The 21,959-nt window shown below is 52.2% G+C and overlaps 1 protein-coding gene across 1 annotated transcript in view; it reads right to left on the bottom strand.

Annotated features, from left to right (window-relative positions):
* Window positions 1-2,474: 2,474 nt before the first annotated feature.
* MYBL2 (MYB proto-oncogene like 2) overlaps window positions 2,475-21,959 on the bottom strand; it is a gene marked incomplete at its 5' end in the record, with an annotated part of 46,096 nt that continues 26,611 nt past the window's right edge. Inside the window, 8 exons of the mRNA XM_008065520.1 lie at window positions 2,475-2,988; window positions 3,593-3,742; window positions 5,033-5,137; window positions 6,886-6,999; window positions 8,776-8,875; window positions 13,314-13,453; window positions 17,919-18,332; window positions 20,764-21,051. Of these exons, the coding sequence (XP_008063711.1) occupies window positions 2,860-2,988; window positions 3,593-3,742; window positions 5,033-5,137; window positions 6,886-6,999; window positions 8,776-8,875; window positions 13,314-13,453; window positions 17,919-18,332; window positions 20,764-21,051 (1,440 nt within the window). The remainder of the gene's footprint in view (window positions 2,989-3,592; window positions 3,743-5,032; window positions 5,138-6,885; window positions 7,000-8,775; window positions 8,876-13,313; window positions 13,454-17,918; window positions 18,333-20,763; window positions 21,052-21,959) is intronic.

Raw genomic sequence — 21,959 nt, 5'->3', positions numbered from 1 at the left:
ACAAGTCGTGTGACCCACACAAAGGCATGACTGCAGGGAGCAGTGATTCATTGGGGGCCATTACTGGAATAATCAATAGCCTCCGGGCCATGTTAGCCACCAAATGCTGAGCCACCACTTGGGTCTCCTCAGAACACTCACCTTCTGCCATCGTAACTAAACCACACCTGTCCCTCCTCCCTATGCCTCTCTCAGGCTGATGCCAGCATTCCCACTCCTGTGCCCCATCCTCAACTTGGACTCTCTGGCCAACTCCCTCCTGCTCGCCACACTAGCCTAAGAAGCACTGGTCCTGGACCAATCCCAATGACCAAATTCTCCCATGGCTGCAGGGCCCCACGGGAGCACTGAGGTGCCCCCAGCACTTTATGAGTAGCAACAAGGTGGGTTCTCCCAACTGTCCCAACTGTCCCCATAGCAGTCGGGAGTTGTCAAACCTGACCCCTCCCCCTTTCTCTTAGCAGATGGCCTGGCCCCACGGCATCCTCTGCTTTCTTGTCTTCAAAATCCATGACTCCAGCACATTTTATATAAACTTGTGTTTTTTGTCTGCCCCCTCTAAATTTAAGCCCAGCCGGGTGCGTTGGCTCACGCCTGTAATCCTAGTACTTTGGGAGGCTGAGATGAGAGGAATGCCTGAGCCCAGGGGTTCAAGACCAGCCTGGGCAACATGGTAAGACCTGATCTCTACAATAAATAAAAAAATTAGTCAGGCATGGTGGCGCATGCCTGTGGAGCCCAGCAGGTCGAGGCTGCGGTGGCCGTGAGCATGCCACTGTACTCCAGCCTGGACAGTGAGACTCCCAACTCAAGAAAAATTATAAAATAAGTTTAGGCTCTGAGAATAAGGCTGGCTTTTGTCTTTTAACTACTGTATCTTTAGTACCAGAATCATGCATGGTATCTAGGAAGTTGGAGGGAGGGACCCTCTGTGTTTGGTTCATGTGTAAATTATGAACCAAAGAATAAGCCCACAGTAAGCAGAGCTCAGTGGGGATGGTGTGCTAAACTTGCAGGGTTCCCTGCAGCCACCTCCCTGCAGGACAGGAGAGGGCCTCAGAGCAGTTCTGGAGAATGAGCGAGACCCCGGGCAGAAGACGGCAAGGGGCAAAATCACCTGTTCAGAGTATAGCTGATGGACCCCCTGCACAAGTGTCATCCACCGGTGATGTTAAGACCCCCATTTCCAGACCCTGCCCCAGCTGCCTATGACTCACTCCCAAGTCAGAGTGCCCAGGAATCTGCATCTTTAGGCTGCAGCAGGTGACTCTTCAGGACATCCTTCACCCCAGTCTTGGTATGAGCCACAGGAGAGGAAGACAACCCCGTCCCCATCCTCACCTTGGCCAGGGGTCGTCCAGCAATACTGACAGCCCCGTGTGTTGTGGGGCCCAGGCCTGCATGTTAGTGACGAAGCCTGGGGAAGAAGCTGGGGAGAAGGTGGGTGCCAGGCTAAGAAAGCACAGAGGCTCAGGGACATGAGCCAGGCGTGGTTCTGCAATGGAACCTACTGAAGCACACAGCCCAGTCACATGGGCTGCGGGAGGCAAGGTGGGAAGACAGAGCACGTGTCCCCTTCTGGGATCCAGATTGTGACGCGATGTTTGGCTGGAAAGGGCTGGAAGAACCCTCTGTGTGAACTCAGTGGGGAAGATGTGTCTGAGGCCAGACAGACCCAGACTCTGGCGAGCTCACAGAACTTACCTCTTTTGAGATGTCCACATCTCTCACCCCACGCCAGAGGACCTGCCCCCAAGCCTTTCTTGGGGATGAGGGTCTGAATCCAGGTCCAGGTATGGGACTGTCCCACACCCACTCTACCTTGACCCCCCAGGGATGGCCATGTGCCCTGTGCCATGAACCCCACTGCTGAAAACATCACTTCCCCATCTAGGCCTTCTCAGATGTGGCATCTCCCGCCTTCAGTCCCCACTGACTCTTCTCAAGGACCAAAAGCCAAGCACGACTGTCCACAGATCCTGCCCAGGACAGGCTGAAGCCCAGGCTGCAACCACTGCCACAACCTCAGGGATTTAAAGCCACTAGGGCAGAGGGTCTGGCCCTCCTTGGCTCCTGCTCAGCCTTGGCTTCTGTGGCTAGAAGGTTCTGCCCAGCTGCCCATCGCTCCTCTTCCCGTTTACTGGTCTGACCTGGGGACTAGGCTCAGGCTAAGGCAGGGGGCTCGCTGGAGGACAGGCGAGCCACTAATGCACCATCCCATCACCCACTCCCAATCCACGGCCGAGTCCTCAGACCTCTGTGGTGATGCCCACTGGAAGCTGACAAGAGACATTGCTCCCAGCCCATGGCTCGTCTGGGGAAACAGGGTGCAGAGGCCTCAGGCCTGGGTGGTACAGACAAGGCTGTGCTCTGAGGATGAGGGCCTGGGTCCCCACATCCCAGGAGGGGCCCTGAGAACAGTCACCAGGGAACCCTGAGCAGGGCCCAGGAGAAAGGCAGAGCGCCGAGCAGCAAAGGGGAAAGGCAAGTTTATTCTTTCAAGAAAATGTACCAACGGGTTGAGGAGAGGAGTACCCCCACCAGGATCTATGCAGGGTCTGAGATGAGGCCAGGCTGGACCCGGGCTTGGGAGAAGCTGACCGGACTCCTTGTAGCCTTGGGAGGGAACTGGGCAGACATAGGAGTGGGACTTTGTTCTGTTAGCACCAGGAGCCACCTGCAGCTGGACTCAGTGACAAGTCAGCATGTGGCTTGTTTACCTCCACCTGAGCAGTCTAGGGAGAGGCTGACAGCAGAAGGCTCCCTGCAGGTCACCTGAGTGTGACATACAAATTCACAGACCCTCCTGACCACCCAGCCCCTGTAAACATGAGAATGGGCATGTGACCTCCCAGGCCCTCAAGACAAGATGAGGGTCCGAGACGTGTGGTTGGGCTTCAAGCGGCCCAGGAGCTGCCGGGCCTTCTCCTGCATGAAGAGCTGGTCCCTGGTCCCCCCGCAGGCCACCGTCTTCCAGGCACTGGTCATCTGGAAAGGGGCAGGAGGGTTACCTTACAGGCAGGGACAACATGCCCCAGCAAACCCTGGTGATCCTGGCCGGGGACGAGAGGAGGCATTTCTATGCCCTCCCTTCCTCTAAAGCCAGAAGCTTTCTTGGGCTCTTTCTCCCCTTAACAGGTGGCCCTGGGGAAGTTACTCCCTGGCTGTGGGCTTCCTCAATTGCCAAGCAAGAGGCAGGACAAGGAGACATGACTGTGCCCTGGATGCAGCACCAGCCCATAAAGAGAAGCCACAGCCAGGTGGACTGGCAAGAAGGAACAGTGACAAGGTTAGAGTATGCAGATGCTGATGAGAGCAGCGTGGGGCCAGCACCTGCCCTGAAGAACAGACTTGCACTAAGCAAGCCAAATAAGCAGATAATGATTTAGTTACAAGTGAGACCCAGGCCATAAAAGTGGGAGTATGTGGCATCAGGAAAGGCTTCCCTGAGGAAGTGGCAAATGGACTAAGCTCAGAAAAGTTAACCAAACAGTCTCAAGAGGGCAGCAGGAAGGAGCATGCAGGGAGAAGGAACAGCCTGTGCAAAGGCCTTGAGGTGAGAAGGCAGCATGGCGGGATCCCCAGCACTCACAGGGGCGGGTATCGGAAAGTGGCTTCGGGGTTTCTGGGCTGCAGCTGCCTTCTCGGGTTTGGCCTGCAGGAAGCCCTGGTTGAGCAGGCTGTTGTCTTCTTTCATACCTGACAGGGTAAGGCTGGAGGAGCCTGATGCGGCAGCTGTTGGCTGAAGTCAAAACAAGTCAGTCACCATTTTGCCACAAGCTCCTGGAGGGTAGGAAAAACCCGCCTTCCCATCCCAGTACCACCTCCTCCCCGCCGCTGAGGACAAAATGTTCACTTCTCCAAGCCTCAGGTTTCTCCTTCAGATGTCAAGTTTACATGACCTTAATCTTACTTTCTTACTTAATTTTCTCCTAAAGAACTTTGTTCCTAAAGAGATCAAGTAAGACAACATTTGCATAGTGCCAGTTCTGGAGCCTGACACTCCGCACATGCTCACTAACACTGCTCCTTTCATTGGAAGGTTCAGCCAGAACCACAGTTCTCCTGGAACCAGAAACATCCATGAACATCAGAAAGATATGCAACTGACCCGCAAAATACAGCAGAGTTGCATAGAGCACCTTTCATGCTTTTCCAGGACCTCTGCTCTGCCTGGCACTGTGCCCTCCTGACTTGGGCTCAGTGATCCTTCTAGAGCCAAAAACCTAGGGGTCAGGAAACTGGAGAGAAGCAGAAAGCAGTGGTGGTTCAATGCTCAACCTCAGGCCCACCTGACAATCTGTGCTCTCCGCTCCTGGCTGTGATGTTTTCTCTTTGGTAAGCTAACTACAAGGCCCTAAGCCCCAACCTGGCAGGGATCCTGGCCAGAGCTTCTCTTCAAGGACTATAAGGTAACCCTAACCTCTACTCATGACCCTGCCAGGCCTCTCTGCCTCCCCACTGGGCACCAGAGCAAGCTGGGCCAGCGGAGGGACCAGCAGCATGGCCTGGTTTCTGGGGATTCATGCTCTGCATAGGCAGCAACCCCCAACTCCTGAGGTTGGTCTGGCTGTGGTGCCGGCACCATAAGGGCACTGACCTGGGGGCTGGACGGCACTCACCCCAGGGCTGATGCGCCCCCAAGTGGCTGCTGCGCCTGAGGCACTCACTCGTCAACCCTCTCTAGGGTCACCCCAGGAGCAGAATGCAAGGGAGGGTGCTGGAGACCAGAGCCACGGTTTTCAAACATGTTCTAGCCACATAGCTCTTGCCTAGCAAAACCTTCTGTGAAAGACAAGCAGAGCTGCCAACTGAGGCCAGGGGTGGATGCCCAGACCCACCTTCCCTGACAGCCCCTCAGGCAGAGCCCAGTGTTCTGGAAGCCCAGTTCAAGAATCACTAGACCACCCCGCCTGGAGGGTCCTCTTCACAACTACATAATCCCAGAGGCAGAGGAGTCTTTCTGGGAGACACCATCCTCCCTAGTAGAAGAGCTCTCTACAGTTCTGGAGTGGGGTGGGGAACCCCTTACCAAGGACAGAGCCTTGGGCAGTGTGGACATCATCAGCTTCACATCCTCATCCACGATGTCAAGAGCCAGAGACTTCCGCACTTTCTTGATGGGGCTCCGCCGCAGCTGAGGGGAGGAAGGTATTAAGGTGTGCATCGAGGACTCCCGTGATCAGCGCCTTGATGACCATGGTCATAGATGGTCACAGAACCAGACCCTGTTGTGAAGAAGCCTTCAAGCAAGGCCTGGCTGGGGAGGATTTGCTGTCGGAGGCAGTGGGAGGACTTGAAGACTTTGGTCCTGTTATAGACTGCCCAAGGTGGACTCTGAACCGCCAGATGCAGCAACAGTGATCAAGGAAACAACATCAACTCCACCCACAAAGAAACCCACGACTCACCATTCAGTGGACCAGACACAGCCCTTCATAATTCCCCTACTAAACATTCTGCCAACAGGTCCAGCAGAAAATCACCCGTGTCACTTAAAACACACACCGACAGATGAATAACATGGCAACGTAAACCCATCTACAAAAGCCTGTATAAGAAATGCCAAGCCGGGCTTGTGGCTCAGCCTGTAATCCCGTGCTTTGGGAGGCTGAGGTGAGTGGATTGCCTAAGCCTGCGGGTTCGAGACCTGTCTGGGCAACTTGGCGAGACTTCATCTCTACAATAAATCAAAAAATTAGCTGGGCGTGGTAGCACACACCTGTAGTTCCAGCTACTTGGAAGGCTAAGGTGGAAGGATCGCCAGAGCCCAGCAGGTCAAGGCTGTGGTAGCTGTGATCATGCCATTGCACTCCAGTCTGGGTGACAGAGTGAGACTCCAACTCAAAAAAAAACCAAAGAAATGCCCGGCCCTAACCCTGCACCTCTCTCAAGCAGGTCATGGGTCTGCTCCAACACCAGGAAGGGGCTGAGACTAATGCCCCCCTCAGTCCAGCAGTGTGCCCCAACAGGTGCTGCCATGGCTCAGAACCACCCCCCACCACCACCCCCGGAGAGGCTTGAGAGGACCCTGGGGGTGACAGCCTCTCTGCCTACACACAAGCCCAGCCTAACTTCCCACCTCCCCCACCACTAACACCTGGTACATTCTACCATCCCTATCTCTCCCTCGAGGAGAGCAGTTTGGGGAAAAAGAGGAGTACAAAGCAAGAGAGAGAGAGAGATGGGGACTGGGCCCGCTCAGGAAAGCTAATGGTATAAGCAGGAGGGAGGAAGGTTGGCTGGGAGTTTGGCTTCTACACTAGCCTGGGATGGGTCCTTCCCTGCCCCTCTGCACCAAGCACCCCTGCCATCTGCACCTAACCTGAACCTACTCTCCCCCTGTCCCTCATGTGCCCCAACACCTAGCCCAGCGCTGCCTTGCCTGGTCAGCTCTTCCTGACCACTCTGCCTCCAACTGAAGACATGCCTCGGGATCGTCTCGGTGTTCCCTTTTCACTGCCCTTGATCCCCTGTGAATTCACACAGCCACAGGTGCATCTATCACCCATCTCTGGAGGAGAGACCATGTCTGGGTCTTTGTGGCCATCCCGTCCACCACCCACAGCCCAGGCTCACTTCAGAAGAATCCAGACACAACACTGTACAAATAAGTGCATCATTCAAAGGGGAGCAAGGGAGGGTCCCAGAGACACCAGGACCTCACCTAGTCAGTTTCATCAGTAGCCACTGGGGGAATAGGCAAAGGGTTCATGCTGCACCCCGTTTTCCCAGTGTCTCACTTTCACCACCTGTTCCCAACACACCGCCCCACCCCAAGCACCCAGGCTCCTACCCAGCCCCCCACTCACTTAACTTCTACGCTGACCTGGGACGGGCCCTTCCTTGCCCCTCTGCATCAGTCCTACCCGTCCCCCCACTCACCCCGGGCTTCCGCTTCTGCTTCTCAGGCCTTGTGTCATCCTCGATGATCAGCTCAATACCAGCCTCAGAGCGCAGCACCTCCTTCAAGTCTTCCTCCAGGTGCGGGGTCTGGGGCTGTGGGCAGGGCAGATGAGGCCCCACACTCAGGTGTGTGGGACAGAGCCCGCTCTTGGAGATAGAGGGGCAGACCAGCCACACTTGGGCTGTGCTGGGCAAGGCAGGCAGCTAGAACACTGACCTCACACATGTCATTCACAACCACACGTCATTCACATCCACAACCTTGGATGAGCGGTAGACAACCTTGGATCCCCACGAGCCAGCCATGGCTGGGAGCAGCCCACATCCCACAACAGCCTTCAAACAGTCCTGCATGGTAACTCCTCCTCTACAGGTGGGAACGCAGACTGGGATCAATCCTGACCCATGGTCACGCAACGGTTGAACTAGAACCCGGGTCCGCTCAAAGCCCAGGCCCACTCACCCACTTGTTCTGCACTAACGGGGATGCCAGAATTTTCCTTTCCAGGTCTGGGGATGCCATGCAACCTCTTCAGTGGCAGAGGACAGGGAGGATGAATACTACTGAGCGTGGAAGACGCAGGGCACAGTGACTCCTCAGAAGCCACATGGAAGATGCCCACACACTTTAATTACAGCTGCCAAGGTCATGAGATTTGCCCTCAAACCCCTCTGGAGAGTGCGCAGGCATTTTAGTATGGAGTCGAATTGCCACTGAAACAGGAAAGGAAGACTACCTAGTACCTTTCCTCTGCACCTGGTCCCTAGAGACCCTGCTGGACTCAGAATCAGTCCCAACACGGTTCCAACTGTCACAGGACTCACAGGAGGCTCCACAGGGTGGAGAGGGCAGAGAGGCGCCGCCCACAGACACCGCTCAAGCTCACAGTCTCCATGCTCACAACTCTCTTGCTTACCTTCCACTGATTTGATTTTATTATTATTTTTTTTTGAGTTGGAGTCTCACTCTGTCGCCCAGACTGGAGCGCAGCGGCCGCTCCCGGTCACTGCAGCCTCGACCTGCTGGGCTCCAGTGATCCTTCCGCCTCAGCCTTCCAAGCAGCTGGAACTACAGATGCGCGCTACCACGCCCGGCTAATTTTTTGATTTATTGTAGAGATGAGGTCTCGCCAAGTTGCCCGGGTGGGTCTCGAACCCGCGGGCTCAGGCAGTCCACTCACCTCAGCCTCCCAAAGGCGCAAGATTACAGGCTGAGCCACCAAGCCCGGCTTGATTTTATTTTTTAATTAATTTGTAGTTTTCAGGGGCTAGAAACATTCCACCGATTCTAAAATACGCACCAGCTCCAGAAGGCCTGAGGCACCAGTTCTTTCTTTATTCATAGGAAAGCATACCCGCCCCATCAATCAGGAAGAGTAGGGGGAGCGGGGCAACCTTTACCTCGGGAAAATGTCCTCGAGGGGCTTCCCGAGTTCTCTGGAGAACCGAGTGCGGGCCAGAAGGCAAAGCTTGAGCAGCAGCTTACCCCTTCTCTGAGCCAGGCAAGCTCCTGAGAAGTCTGCCATCCAGCACTGCCTGCCTTCTGCTCAGCACTGTCGTCGTCTGAAAGCATTTGTTATTTATGCTTCATGTCGGTCTCCCCCATCCTAAGGCCAAGCTTCATGGATATTACCGTGTCTCCAGCAGCCACTGGCGACTGCCTGGCACAGTCAGGTTCTCAGGAAATGTTGGAGGAGGTACTAAGTAGCAGCCTTGATCCCCCACTTATACAATCAGAATCTCTGTATCTTCTTGGGAAACAGACTCCCATGAGACCTCAGAGAGAAGGGCCCTGTAAACTATGCACGCTTGAATGAATCTAAGAGATCCCACTGCACAGAGACCCATGACAGCGACCGTGCCACGTACCAGGGGCTTCAGTGGTCCGTACTTCTCCAGGGCATTCTTGAATGGGGTTGGTGTGTGGGGAGTGTTGTCCATGGAGTACTTCTGGTCTGGGGTTACAAACCTGCCAGGGGCCGGAGAAGGGGGCTTAGTGACGGAGTGGGGGCAGACACCAGGCACTCTGCCGCCCCTTCCCATCTCATGACCTTTGGCACCAGCACAGGTTATCCTCCCACCTGCTCCCCATCCCACAGGCCTCAGTCAGGGGATCAGGGGAAGGGCCTCCTTAGAAAGAGAAGAGCAGGAAAGAGTCTAGGAGGGAGCAGGCAACCCAGACGGTGGCAGATGGCTGAGAACACTGCTCAATCACAGCCCAGACTCAGGACTTCCCAGAAAACAGGCAGCCTATGCCTGCTTCAAGCACAGTAGAGGGACAGGCAACTCTTGGTTGGAACCGAGGAAGACCACATCCCGGCCAGGCCTGTCCTGAGAGCAAATGGTAAACAGGGCGCTAGGAGTGGACTAAGTGGTTAGGGGAAGGAAAGGGCCGAAATCAGGTGTGAGACAGTGAGGCTAGCACCTTCTCATCACAGTGGGATGGACATGTGGAGGGGACGCCTCAGTAAAGAGGAATCTGGGAATGGTCTGGTCCAGAAGCAGAACTGTAAGATGCTTCTATCAGATGTGGACCCCCCATGGTGATTTCTGCCTGTAGTGGAAAAGTCCCCCAGGTAGAGATGAGGACAGAAGAGGCACTTTACACACCAGAGCACCAGGGCTGGCAATATGGGGTTGAGGCAGGCAGGCTATGGACATAGTCAGAGCTGACAGTGGGTACCAGGCTCAGCAAACAAGATCCCTTGTGTGAGCACATGACCTTATTAACCCAGAGACACTCACAGCTGACTCTCAAGGCACAGATGGGTGGTTAGAGGACATGACAAACACCCGAGGGCAGCTGGGAACACAGTGCCGAGTCAACGTCTGGACACTTCCGCCTGGGGCCTTGCCAGCCCCACTTCCCACAGCCTGCCAGCCATTCCACAGGAGGAGAAAAGACAGAACAAGTGCAGACCATCGTGTTCTTCTTCAGGATTTAGAGGCTTAACAGGAACCCACAGTCTCTTCCTAAACCCACACGATTGCCCCTCTCTGGAAGAAGAGTAAAGACGGGCCAGGCCCAGTGGCTCAAACCTATAATGCTAGCACTTTGGGAAGCTGAGGTGAGAGGATTGCCTGAGCCCATGGGTTCAAAACCAATCTTGGCAACTTGGCAAGACCTCATCTCTACAATAAATCAAAAAATTAGGCTGTGCTCAGTGGCTCAGCCTGTAATCCCGGCACTTTGGGAGGCCAAGGCAAGTGGATTGCCTGAGCCTACAGGTTCAAGACCAGCCCGCGCAAATTGGCGAGACCTCATCTCTACAACAAATAAAAAAATCAGCCTGGCACGGTGACACACGTATATAGTACCAGCTACTTGAGAGGTTGAGGCAGAAGGATCGCCTGAGCCCAGGAGGTAGAAGCTGTGGTGAGCTGTGACTGTGCCACTGCACTCCAGCCTGGCCAACAGTGAGAACCTAACTCAAAAAATTAAAAAAAAAAAAGAGCGAAGAAAAATCCATCAATTAAGATGAACCCAGAACTGACATATATGCGCAAATTAGCAAACAAGGAAGGACATTTACAAAGTTAAATAGAGCCGGCTCGGTGGCTCAGCCTGTAATCCTGCGCCTTGGAAGGCTGAGGTGAGTGGATTGCTTGAGCCCGCGGGTTTGAGACCCGCCTGGGCAACTTGGTGAGACCTCATCTCTACAATAAATCAAAAACTAGCCAGGCGTGGTAGCGCACGCCTGTGCGCACGCCTCAGCTACTTGGAAGGCTGAGGCGGAAGGATCGCCAGAGCCCAGCAGGTCGAGGCTGCGGTGACTGGGAGCGGCCACTGCACTCCAGTCTGGGTGACAGAGTGAGACTACAATTCAAAAACAAAAACAAAAACAAAAACCAAAGTTTAAGTAGAGATGGGCGTGATAGATCCAAAATGAACTTTAAAGGTAAAAATTACAATACCTGAGATGAAAAACTGTGCTAGATGGGATAACAGCAGATTAAAGACAGCAGATGGAGGCGGGCTTGGTGGCTTAGTCTGTAATCCCAGCACTTTGGGAGGCCGAGGTGAATAGACTGCCTGAACCTGCAGGTTCGAGACCCACCCAGGCAACTTGGCAAGACCTCATCTCTACAATAAATAAAGTTAGCCGGGCGTGGTAGGTGCGCTTGTAGTTCCGACTACTTGGAAGGCTGAGGTGGGAGGATTGCCTGAGCCCTTCAGGTCGAGGCTGCAGTATCTGGGAGCGTGCCACTGCACTCCAGTCTGGGCGACAGAGTGAGACTCCAACTCAAAAAAAAATAAAAAATAAAAATAGCAGATGGTGGGGGGGGTGGGATTGGAAGTTGAGGGAAACTGCCAGGGGAGGGAAGGGCACACCTCATCAATAAGGGTTATCTGCATAATGTACATTTGCATACCTAACCCTGAATTGTACACCACAGCTTCAAGAAAAAAAAAAAAGCAGAGGCACAGTGGCTCACTCCTATAATCCCAGCACTCTGGGAGGTCAAGGTAGGAGAAATGCTTGAGTCCATGAGTTTGAGACCAGCCTAGGCAACATAGCAAGACTATCTCAACAACAACAACAAATCCAAAAAATTAACCAGGTGTGGTGGCGTGTGCCTATAGTCCCAGCTACTCAGGAGGCTGAGGCAGAGGGATCCTTGAATCCAGCAGTTTGAGGCTGCAGTGAGCCATGATCAGGCCACTGCACTACAGCCTGGGTGACAAAGTAAGACTCTGACTAAACAAATAAAAATAAATAGCAGAAGAAAATATTAAGGACTTGAAGACTTATAAGCTCAATCCTCCAAGCACAAGAAACAAACAAAAACATATCAAGGGACATTATAACCGAAATTATTCAAAACCTGATAATGAAAAAGTACCAGCCAGAAGACAGGAGAATATCTTTTTTTTTTTTATAGTTGGAGTCTCACTCTGTCGCCCAGACTGGAGTGCAGTGGCCACTCCTGGCCACCGCAGCCTCGTCTGCTGGGCTCCAGCGATCCTTCCGCCTCAGCCTTCCGAGTAGCCGGAAGTACAGGCATGCGCTACCACACCGGGCTGATTTTTTTGTTTATTGTAGAGATGAGGTCTCGCTGCCCAGGCAGGTTTCAAACCCACGGGCTCAGGCAATTCACTCACCTCAGCCTCCCAAAGGCGCGGGATTACAGGCTGAGCCACCGAGCCCAGCTGGAGAACATCTTTAAAGCACTATAACAGTAAAGAATGACCTTCAGAAAGAAGGAACCAGATGGAAATATGAATATAGAGAGGACTGAAGAGCACCAGCAATGTTTTCTGCTGTAGAAGAGAGGAAGAGGAGAGGAGGAGAGAAGCAGCAGATAAGGGGCTTGGGTGAGAAGGAAGAGAGAAAGCTGGAGCTCAGTTTAAAGGCTTAGATGTGAAGTCCAGGATTCTGGCTGAATGGAGAATAATTTCTCACAAAACCTGTCTCTGTTATACTTTGGAACAACTGTTTAGAAACTGATTTTTGACCAAGAGATTCATAAATCTTTCCTGAAATCATGTATCATTCACTATGAGAGCAAAAATTCCGGAACAAATTCCTGAATCATGTAATTTAATGGTGAAATAACAGCAATGCTTCTCTTACAGCCCATGTAGTAAGCAGAGTGACAATTAACAACTCTCTCTACCTAGAATTCAGAATCTTTATTCTGAGTTATTTTCACAATAAACTCATTGTGAAAGCAACTTATACAGATTTCAAGGTGGGAAACTCTGTGTTCCACAAGCTGGAGAGTCGGGGATACAAAATCCGCTCCCAAAGGAGAGAGTGAGCAAGGCTACTCAAACACAATGGAGTTGCGTTCAAAACTTAAAAGGAGGGAGAGATTACGCTTTGGGGCAATTTGGACTCTTTCTGTTCTTGAGATAGAAAGTTATTAAGTTAAAAAATAAAAATGAAGGCTGGGTGCAGTGACTTAACCTACAATCCCAGCACTTTGGGAGGCTGAGGCAAGAGGATTGCCTGAGCCCGGGGATTAGAGACCAGCCTGGGCAACTTGGTGAGACCTTGTCTCTATGATAAATCACAAAAAGTAGCCAGGTGTGGTGGGATGTGTCTGTAGTTCCAGCTACTTGGAAGGCTGAGATGGAAGGATCGCCTAAGCCCAGCAGGTCGAGGTTGCGGTGGCAGTGAACGTGCTACTGCACTCCAGCCTGAGCGACAAGAGTAAGACTCCAACTCAAAAATGTAAAAAAATTTAAAAATAAAAATGAAGAAAAGCAAAGGTGGAGATCTAGACTGTAACTGATAAAAATGATGGCTCATGGTGGCTAGAAGGGAGAATGCTTTCATGAAACAGACTCTAGCTGTTTCTCTAAGGGTGTTCCTCCCCACATCAGTGGTCTCATCAGTGGTCCTGGGGTCCACAGGTTGACCACTGCTGGGGGAGGGGGTGGTGGGTGGTATAGCACTCACGCAGCATGTTTCTGGTGCAGGGGTGTCTTGTCCCGGTGCAGGGGTGTGGTGACCACCACCTTCTGGCTGCATACTGGGGTGGACGTCAGCGAGGGGCTCTCTAGCTCCAGTGTGTCCTGTTTGTTCCAGAAGTTCAGAAACTGCCAGGGAAGAGGGAGGAAACAAGACAAAATGACGACCTACATGTGAATTCCGGAGACCTGAGGGGGCAGGAGGAAAGACCTTAAACTCCTCCTCCTCCAAGTCTGCTCTCCGACACTGTTGGGTACTGGAGAACAAGAACCAGCACAGACAGATAAATGACAGGAACCCACCAGGCAGTTCATGTAGACCTCTGGGCTTTTCATTGTCCCAATCCTAACTTGCCATACCTGCTGTGTGTGGCAGACTAGGCATGGTATGGCCGGAGTCGTTGGGGGTGAAAGTACTCACCAACATAGTTATGAACCAGGAAAGGTAGATTAATTAAAGGAAAGATACGTTGTGAAGGGCACAACAGGCAGGCAGGACCACAGTGAGAGTGTCAACTGTCGGCTGTCTGCTGCAAAGAGGCAGTGGTCTGAGGTTCTTCCCAGTGGAGTCTGGCCCTCTCTTCGGTTAAGGTGAGTTTTAGGATCCCCAACATGTATTTGGGTTCCTGCCATGCAAATGAGGTAGTTCTGATTGGTTGATGTTTGCCTTTGACTGTAAGCCATTCTTGAGCCAGCTGGAGGATATTTAGCCTTACAATACTTGTGATCTCATTCTGAGATTTCCTTCCTCAAAACTATTTATACAATTTACCCAGTTGATGCTTGCCTGATGGGGCCTCAAGCTCCTCCACAATACCGACCCTAGTGTGCTCATGACAGGGTAACTGAGGCAAAGAGAGAGGACTGCAGGACTGCAGCTCCTTTTCAAAAGAAATAAAACTAGGCCAAACACAGTGGCTCACATTGTCATCCAAGCACTGTGGGAGGCCGAGAAGTTTAAGACCAGCCTGGACAACATAGTGAGACATTTTTTTTTTAAATTAAAAAAAAGAAAAGAAAAAAAGGCTGGGCGGTGCATGACTGTAGTCCCAGCTACTCAGGAGGCTAGGTTAGAAGGACCACCTGAGCCCAGGTTGAGGCTGTGGTGAGTCATAATATGCCATTGCACTCCAGTCTGGGTGACAGAGTAAGACTCTAATTCAAAAAAGTAAAAAAATACAACTACCCTATCTATTTATCTACCTAACTATCTATCTATCTATGATGGGAAGACTTGCTATGTGCCCAGGCTGACCATGATTTCCTGGGCTCAAGCGATTCTCCTGCATCAGCCTCCTATAAACAGCTGAAACTACAAATGTAGACCATCATGCCCAGCTAAAACTAACTCTGGGTTGTCTTCTGAAGGCACGGGGCATGATGGTAAAAGGGAAGCTACTATTGAGAGCACCTTCTCATGCAGTGCTAACAACTTTATATAAATGATTTCACTCATTTTTTGCAAATCCTGAAACAGGCACTGTTACTTTCTTACTTTTACAGATAAGAAAACCAAGAATTAGGTTCTTGAGTCTAGAGGAAAGACTCAAGTCCAGATCTCAGCAAGCACCCATTTTCTGAAGTACCATCCTCTCCTCCCTCCCTGGCCTGAAGGTGCTGTTACCAAACCCTGCCCAACTGCAACCCTCAGGCCACCATACCCCATCGTCCTGGGCTGCTGTTTGGACCGCTCAGAGTTCTGCTATCTTCCCTCTCCAGCCAGCAGCCCTCATTCAAAGCATGTTACTGTCTGAACTGTGTAACTGTGTCCCTCTCAAATTCATGTGTGGAAGTCCTAATTCCCAGGAACCTTGGAACGGGGATGTATTTGGAGACAAGGCTTTTAAAGAGGTAATTAAGTTAAAATGAAGTCATTAGGTTGACCCCTAATCCAATAACTGGCATCATTATAAGAGGTTTTAAAAGAGATAGGCCAATTTGCCTATAATTCCAGCAATTTGGGAGGCCGAGGCAAGTGGACTGCCTGAGCCCACAGGTTCGAGATCAGCCTGGGCAACTTGGAGAGACCTCATCTCTACAATAAATCAAAAATTAGCCGGGCGTAGTAGCGCACACCTGTAGTTCCAGCTACTTGGAAGGCTGAGGTGGAAGGATCACCTGAGCCAGGCTCGGTGGCTCAGTCTGTAATCCTGCGGCTTTGGGAGGCTGAGGTGAGTGGACTGCCTGAGCCCGCAGGTTCGAGACCCCATCTCTACAATAAATCAAAAAAATTAGCCAGGTGTGGTAGTGCACGCCTGTAGCTCCTGCTACTTGGAAGGCTGAGGCGGAAGGATTGTCGGAGCCCAGCAGGTTGGGGATGTGGTAGCCAGGAGCGGCCACTGCACTCCAGTCTGGGTGACAGAGTGAGACTCCAACTCAAAAAAAAAAAAAAGAAGGATCACCTGAGCCCAACAGGTTAAGGCTGCAGTGGAGGCCACGGGCATGCCACTGCACTTCAGCCTGGGCGATAGAGTGAGACTCTGACTAAAAAAAAAGGAGATAACAGCTGGGCTAGTGGCTCACACCTGTAATACTAGCACTTTGGGAGCCTGAGATGGGAGGATTGCTTGAGCTCAGGAGTTTGAGACCAGCCTAGGCAAAATAATGAGACCTTGTTTCTACAAAAAATCCAAAAGTTATCTGGGCATTGTGGTGCATGCCTATAATCCCAGCCTACTTGGGAGACTGAGGAAGAAGGATCACCTGAGTCCAGGAGGTTGAGGCTAAGATGAGCCATGACCGTGTCACTGCACTCTGACCTGAGCGACAGAGATTCCAACTCAAAAAAAAGAAGGTAACAGATCAGGACACAGACAGATAACAAAGAACCACATGAAGACAGAAGGAGAGGCAAGTCAAGAAGAGGGACCTCAGAAGAAACCAAGGCTGCTCCATTTCTGTTGCCTAAGCCACCCAGCCTGTGGTACTTTGTCACAGAGACCTGAGCAAATTGATACAGACCTCTCTCGAAACACCACTGGCCACGATGTGATGGTGTTTCAAGAACTGTGATGACAGGGTGGCCTCCTACTCTGTGCCACCACTAGGCCTCACTCCCTCCCACAGCCTTCCAGGAGGAGCAGACCCAGTGAGACCGGCAACCTGAAGTCTCCACTGCCCCCGCCATCACTTCAGGTTCTGGACTTCACACCAACACTCTGCCCTCCCTGTCTGTGCCGCTGTTCCAGGTGATTGAGAAGACCCAGTGCAGACACCTCTTCAGGAAGCCCAAGTGCCTCCCCAATCCCTAGGGGAGGGAGACAGGATGCCCCTGGAGGCCGCACACAGAAGGTGGAAGCTCTCAGTGACTTCACCACTTTGATCACCACAGCACTTCCACACTCCATTCTGGTGAATTGAAGACAAGCCTGTCCCAGTCCTGGCCACGTCTTCAAGGGCAGGGCAGTATCACCTTTATCTCTGCTCCCCCAGTGCTGATTGATCTACTATGAAGTAGGTGTTCAAAAATGAATTTTTGGCTGGGCGCAGTGGCTCAAGCCTGTAATTCCTACACTTTGGGAGGCTAAGGTAAGAGGATTCCCTGAGTCCAGAGGTTAAAGACCAGCCTGGGCAAAATGGTTAGACCTTGTCTCTACAATAAATTAAAAAAAAAAAAAATAGCTGGGCGTGGTGGCACACGCCTGTAGTTCCAGCTATCTGGAAGACTGAGGTGGAAGGATTGCCTGAGCCTAGCAAGTTGAGGATGTGGTGGCCGTGAGCGTGCCACTGCACTCCAGTCTGGGCAAGAGTGAGACTTTGACTCAGGAAAAAAAAAAAAAGGACTGTTAAGCAAGCAACATGCCAAGCCCTTCCTGTCACTGCCCAAGAAAGAAAACTAGCTACTTTTATGTTTCTTAGTCTCACTATGTTACTCAAGGTCTAACTCATGGGCTCAAGTGAACTCTCCTGCCTCAGTCTCTCAAGTAGCTTGAACTGTAGGCATGAGCCATCACTTCCAGCTAATACTGGCTCTGAACTGACTTATAAAAGCACAGGGGTCCAGGCTCGGTGGCTCAGCCTGTAATCCCAGCACTTTGGGAGGCCGAGACGAGTAGATTGTCTGGGCCTGAGGGTTTGAGACTAGCCCAGGCAATTTGGCGAGACTTCATCTCTACAATCAATAAAAAATTAGCCAGGCATGGTAGTACGCGCCTGTAGTTCCAGCTACTTGGAATGCTGAGGTGGAAGATCACCAGAGCCCGGCAGGTTGACATTGGGGTGGTCGTTGAGTGTGCTACTGCACTCCAGCCTGGGTGACAGAGTGAGACTCCAACTCCAAAAAGACAAAAAAGCACAGGGCATGGTGATGGTATCAAGTTATCACCTATTTGCTCAGCTCAAGCAATTCCTCCTCTTCATGGGAAGTCTTCCTAGACCATGCCACGCCCCACTCCACCAGAGTAGATGAATGTGTAGCACCATAAGCCATTTAACACATTTTTGGGGTCTTCTTTAATTAACTAGTCTTCCCACCCGAGCATAAGCTCCATGAGGAGGGGCCAGGTCTGATTTTGCTCATACTTGTGTCGCCAGCACTGAGCACAGGGTACCTGTAAACCAAACCCAGAAAGCTGCCAGAGTGGAATCTACCCACCTGGGAAGGCGAGAAGGGCAGGGTCTTGACAGGTGTGCTCTTGGGGGTGAGGCTGTTGCACGAGTCCAGGAAGGACAGACTGGAGCTGTTCTCTGTCACAGGAGACAAAGCCACGCGCCTCTTCTTTTGCCGCTTGAGCACCGAGGGCGGTGTGCCGATGCCGGAACACCCAACCTCAGTGCTCGGGGAGATGGGGATCAGCTCGCCCCGGCTGCTCCGGCTCAGGTCTGAGATGGTGTGGCCATCCAGGCGGTACTCGGTCACGGTGGGCACCGGGGCGGCGGGCTGACGGGGTGGCAGAGCCTGCTGCTGATGTGATGTTTGGGGCTGCACGGGGCTGCTGCTGACACTGCCCTCCGCAGACGGTTCCTCAGGGAGGTCAAATTTACTCAGGTCACACCAAGCATCAGGGTCCTACCCAGAAAGGGAGGAGAGGAAGAACTTTCATGACTCTGCTTTCAACACAAGAGGACGTATTCCTTAAAGGAAAAGGTAGAAGTCAAGTATGAGCCCAAGACCAATCACTAAAATTCCCTACATTTCCTCAGAGTTTTCTGTGCCTGTGTGTTCATGTTTTCAGAGCGTTTTTTCTACATCACAATATAGAGCAGTGAATGGGATGTATGCCCATCATGGAGGCTTCCTTGGGGCACTTCACAAAAGCTACTTGCAATCCCCACAACAGTCCTGTGAAGGAAGCATTACTTTCCCCACTTTCACACCAAGGAAGCTGGGCCCCAGGGGGTGCAATCTGCCTGAAGTCACTAAATATCTAAGAACAAACTAACCATCACTCCAGGTCTCCCCACTTTACCCAGCACATGAGCTAAAAGCCTTCTGGAGACAGAGGGGTCCACACTTTGTCCATGAGTAGACCCAGACCCTAGTGGAGATTTCTGGTCCTGGGACCTGCACGAACCTGAGTAGTTCACTCCTCAGGGAGAAGGCCAGCTTGGGGCAAGGCTGAACGCAGGTCCATACCCCAACCTCAAGGAGGCCCCAGCACTGATGGTATCTGATAGGCCAGAAGCACATCTGACAAAGATCGCCTGGGGTGGACGCTGCAAGACTGCCAGCAGAATTTCTGCAAAGGCTATAATTCCCCCAACGGACACTGAAGGCCACCATGGAAAGAGCCTGAGCTCTGAGCTGGACAGCAGAGTCTGCATGGTATAGAGTGGGTTTTAGGAGATGACAGGCAGGAGGCCTGGTAACTGGGGTTACCAGGCAGTCACCAACTGTGAGAGACACTGGACAAGTCTCCTAACCTCTGAACTTGGGATAACTCACTGGTGATAAGCCCACCATTGACTTAACGGGTTGTTAACAGACTAAGAGCACATACGCTAGGGAGCAGGTAATAGGCCTGGTACATGGCAGGCACTCAAATGTTACATACTGTAATTACTAATTAAGAATTGGGCCTGGCATACAGTAGGGGCTCTCTAGACGTGAGCTGTATTGGTGCAGTGACTCACATCTGTATCCCAGCACTTCAGGAGGCAGAGGCGAGAGGATTGCCTAAATTCACGGGTTTGAGACTAGCTTGGGCAACATGATGAGACCTCATCTGTACAATAAATCAAAAAATTGGCTGGCCGTGGTGGCATGTGCCTATAATTCCAGCTACTTGGAAGGCAGAGACAGAAGGATCACCAGAACCCAGTAGGTCAAGACTGTGGTGGCCGTGAGTATGTCACTGCACTCCAGCCTGGGTGACAGAGTGAGATTCCAATTAAAAAAAAAAGTGAGCTATATCTGTCAAGTGGAATGAAATACAGAACAATCTGAGGATGAAGGGAGATAAACGCTGTTGTGTGCCAACGGCGCCAGGCATAGAGAGGCCAGCTCTCATCTCCACGCTCTCCTCAGGACCCAGAGTGGGGATGGCACACAGGGGCAGAGGGGAAATGGTGAAAATCGATGAACACACCCGATCCACATCTAAAGTTGCTCTGAAATTCCTTGTAGGTGGAGTGGGGACCACAGACAGACCCTGCACTTGGTGCCAGATGCTAGGGCCAAAAGGTGAGACCCAGAAAGAGGACCTGAGCAGGTCCCCTCTGGAGATGACGTTATCCAACCCCTCACCAGGTGACGGTGAGAGCACAGCATCAAAACTGACACCATTAAGCCTACTCGCTGTGCAACCTTGGGTACATGACTTGACCTCTCTGAGCCTCAGTCTCATCCACAGAACATAGAAAGGACACTTCTCACAGGATACCATGCAGACTGTACACTAAACTGAGAGCCTGGCATTTAGATGTTCAAGGGGTGGGGAGGCTCAAGTGGGAAGTTGCATGTGGGTACCTCACACAGAACTCTTTACCCCATTACCAAGCCTCCTGCCGATCACTTCCTAAAACCCACTCTATGTAGTGCAGGGTAAGGGCTGGCTGATGTAGCTAGGTGCTGGGGGTGTCAGAGCACGACACTCTCTCCAGAGAGCCACAGCCAGTACAGTAGCCACAGCAACCAGAACCACTCACCCCTCCAGACACAGTGCCAGACCCCAGAACTTCCTGGGGCCCCTCCAGGGAGATTCCATCAGGTGTGGTGTCACCAACACCATGCCCTCCCCTCAACCTAGAGGACTCTGTGCAAATGCACCTCCTCTGGGCAGCCCTCCTGCCCCACCCTGTGCTATATAGAAGGGCCAGAGGCTGCTCCGCATATTCCTGCAGTTCACACTAGGAGATCCCTGAGGGTGGGGACTACATGATGGCTGCCTTGGTGTGTCCCTTTAACAGCATGATGGAGTGAGCAGAGGGACGGGGCCCGTGAAAGAGGGACTCCCTGATGGCTGCTCTGTGCCCACTGTGAAGTGCTGTGCCCAACATACCGACTCAATCAAATCCAGGGCTTCAGAGAGGCCAGAGCCCACAGCTGGGATGAGGAGGTTTGCTGCCTCCACCACCCACTTGTAGGGCAAGCTTATCTCTGGCGGAGAACCCTCCTGGTCCTCACGCTTTGGGAACTCCTCCAAGGGCTCTGGTGTCCATGCTCCATCCAGCTCCGCGGAGACAGGCACCTGCTCCCTCGAAGTGGAGGCTGCCATCGCCTCCTCCTCACTGCTTTCCTCCTCCTTCACAGCAGCAGACACGGGGGGCCAGCTGGTTACAAGACTTCCCTGATGACACAAGGGCACCCCATTCAGATTTTTTGTTATGAGATACAGACTACAGAGTAGTTTCCAGTTAAAACATATAAAGTGGTGGGTGCAGTGACTCATGTCTGTAATCCTAGGCGGAGGCGAGAGGATTACCTGAGCTCAGGGGTTCAAGACCAGCCTGAGCAACATGGCAAGATCTAGTCTCCACAATAAATAAAAAAAAAAAATCAGCCAGGTGGCACATGCCTATGGTTCCAGCTACTTGGAAGGCTGAGGCAGAAGAATCACCTGAGCCCAGCAGGTCAAGGCTACGGTGGTTGTGAGTGTGTCACTGCACACCAGCCTGGGTGACAGAGTTAGAATCCTACTCAAAAAAAACAAAAAGCAAGCCAGGTTCGGTGGCTCAGCCTGTAATCCCGCGCCTTTGGGAGGCTGAGATGAGTGGACTGCCTGAGCCCACGGGTTCAGTCTGGGCAGCGAGACCTCACCTCTACAATAAATCAAAAAAATCAGCCAGGCGTGGTAGCACATGCCTATAATTCCGGCTACTTGGAAGGCTGAGGCGGAAGGATCGCCAGAGCCCAGCAGGTCGAGGCTGCGGTGGCCGGGAGCAGCCACTGCACTCCAGTCTGGGTGACAGAGTGAGACTCCAACTCAAAAAAAAAAAAAAAAAAAAATCAGCCGGGCGTGGTGGCGCATTGCCTGTGGTTCCAGCTACTTGGACGGCTGAGACAGAAGGATCACCTGAACCCAGCAGGTCAAGGCTGCGGTGGTTCTGAGTGTATCACTGCACACCAGCCTGGGTGATAGAGTTAGAATCCTACTCAAAAAAAACAAAAACCAAGCCGGGTTCGGTGGCTCAGCCTGTAATCCCATGCCTTTGGGAAGCTAAGGTGAGTGGACTGCCTGAGCCCATGGGTTCGAGA

The sequence above is a fragment of the Carlito syrichta genome, unplaced genomic scaffold, assembly GCF_000164805.1.
Source record: "Carlito syrichta isolate Samal-C Ts95f unplaced genomic scaffold, Tarsius_syrichta-2.0.1 Scaffold308593, whole genome shotgun sequence".
Lineage (NCBI taxonomy): Eukaryota > Metazoa > Chordata > Mammalia > Primates > Tarsiidae > Carlito > Carlito syrichta.
This window is presented reverse-complemented; position numbering and strand designations above follow the sequence as displayed.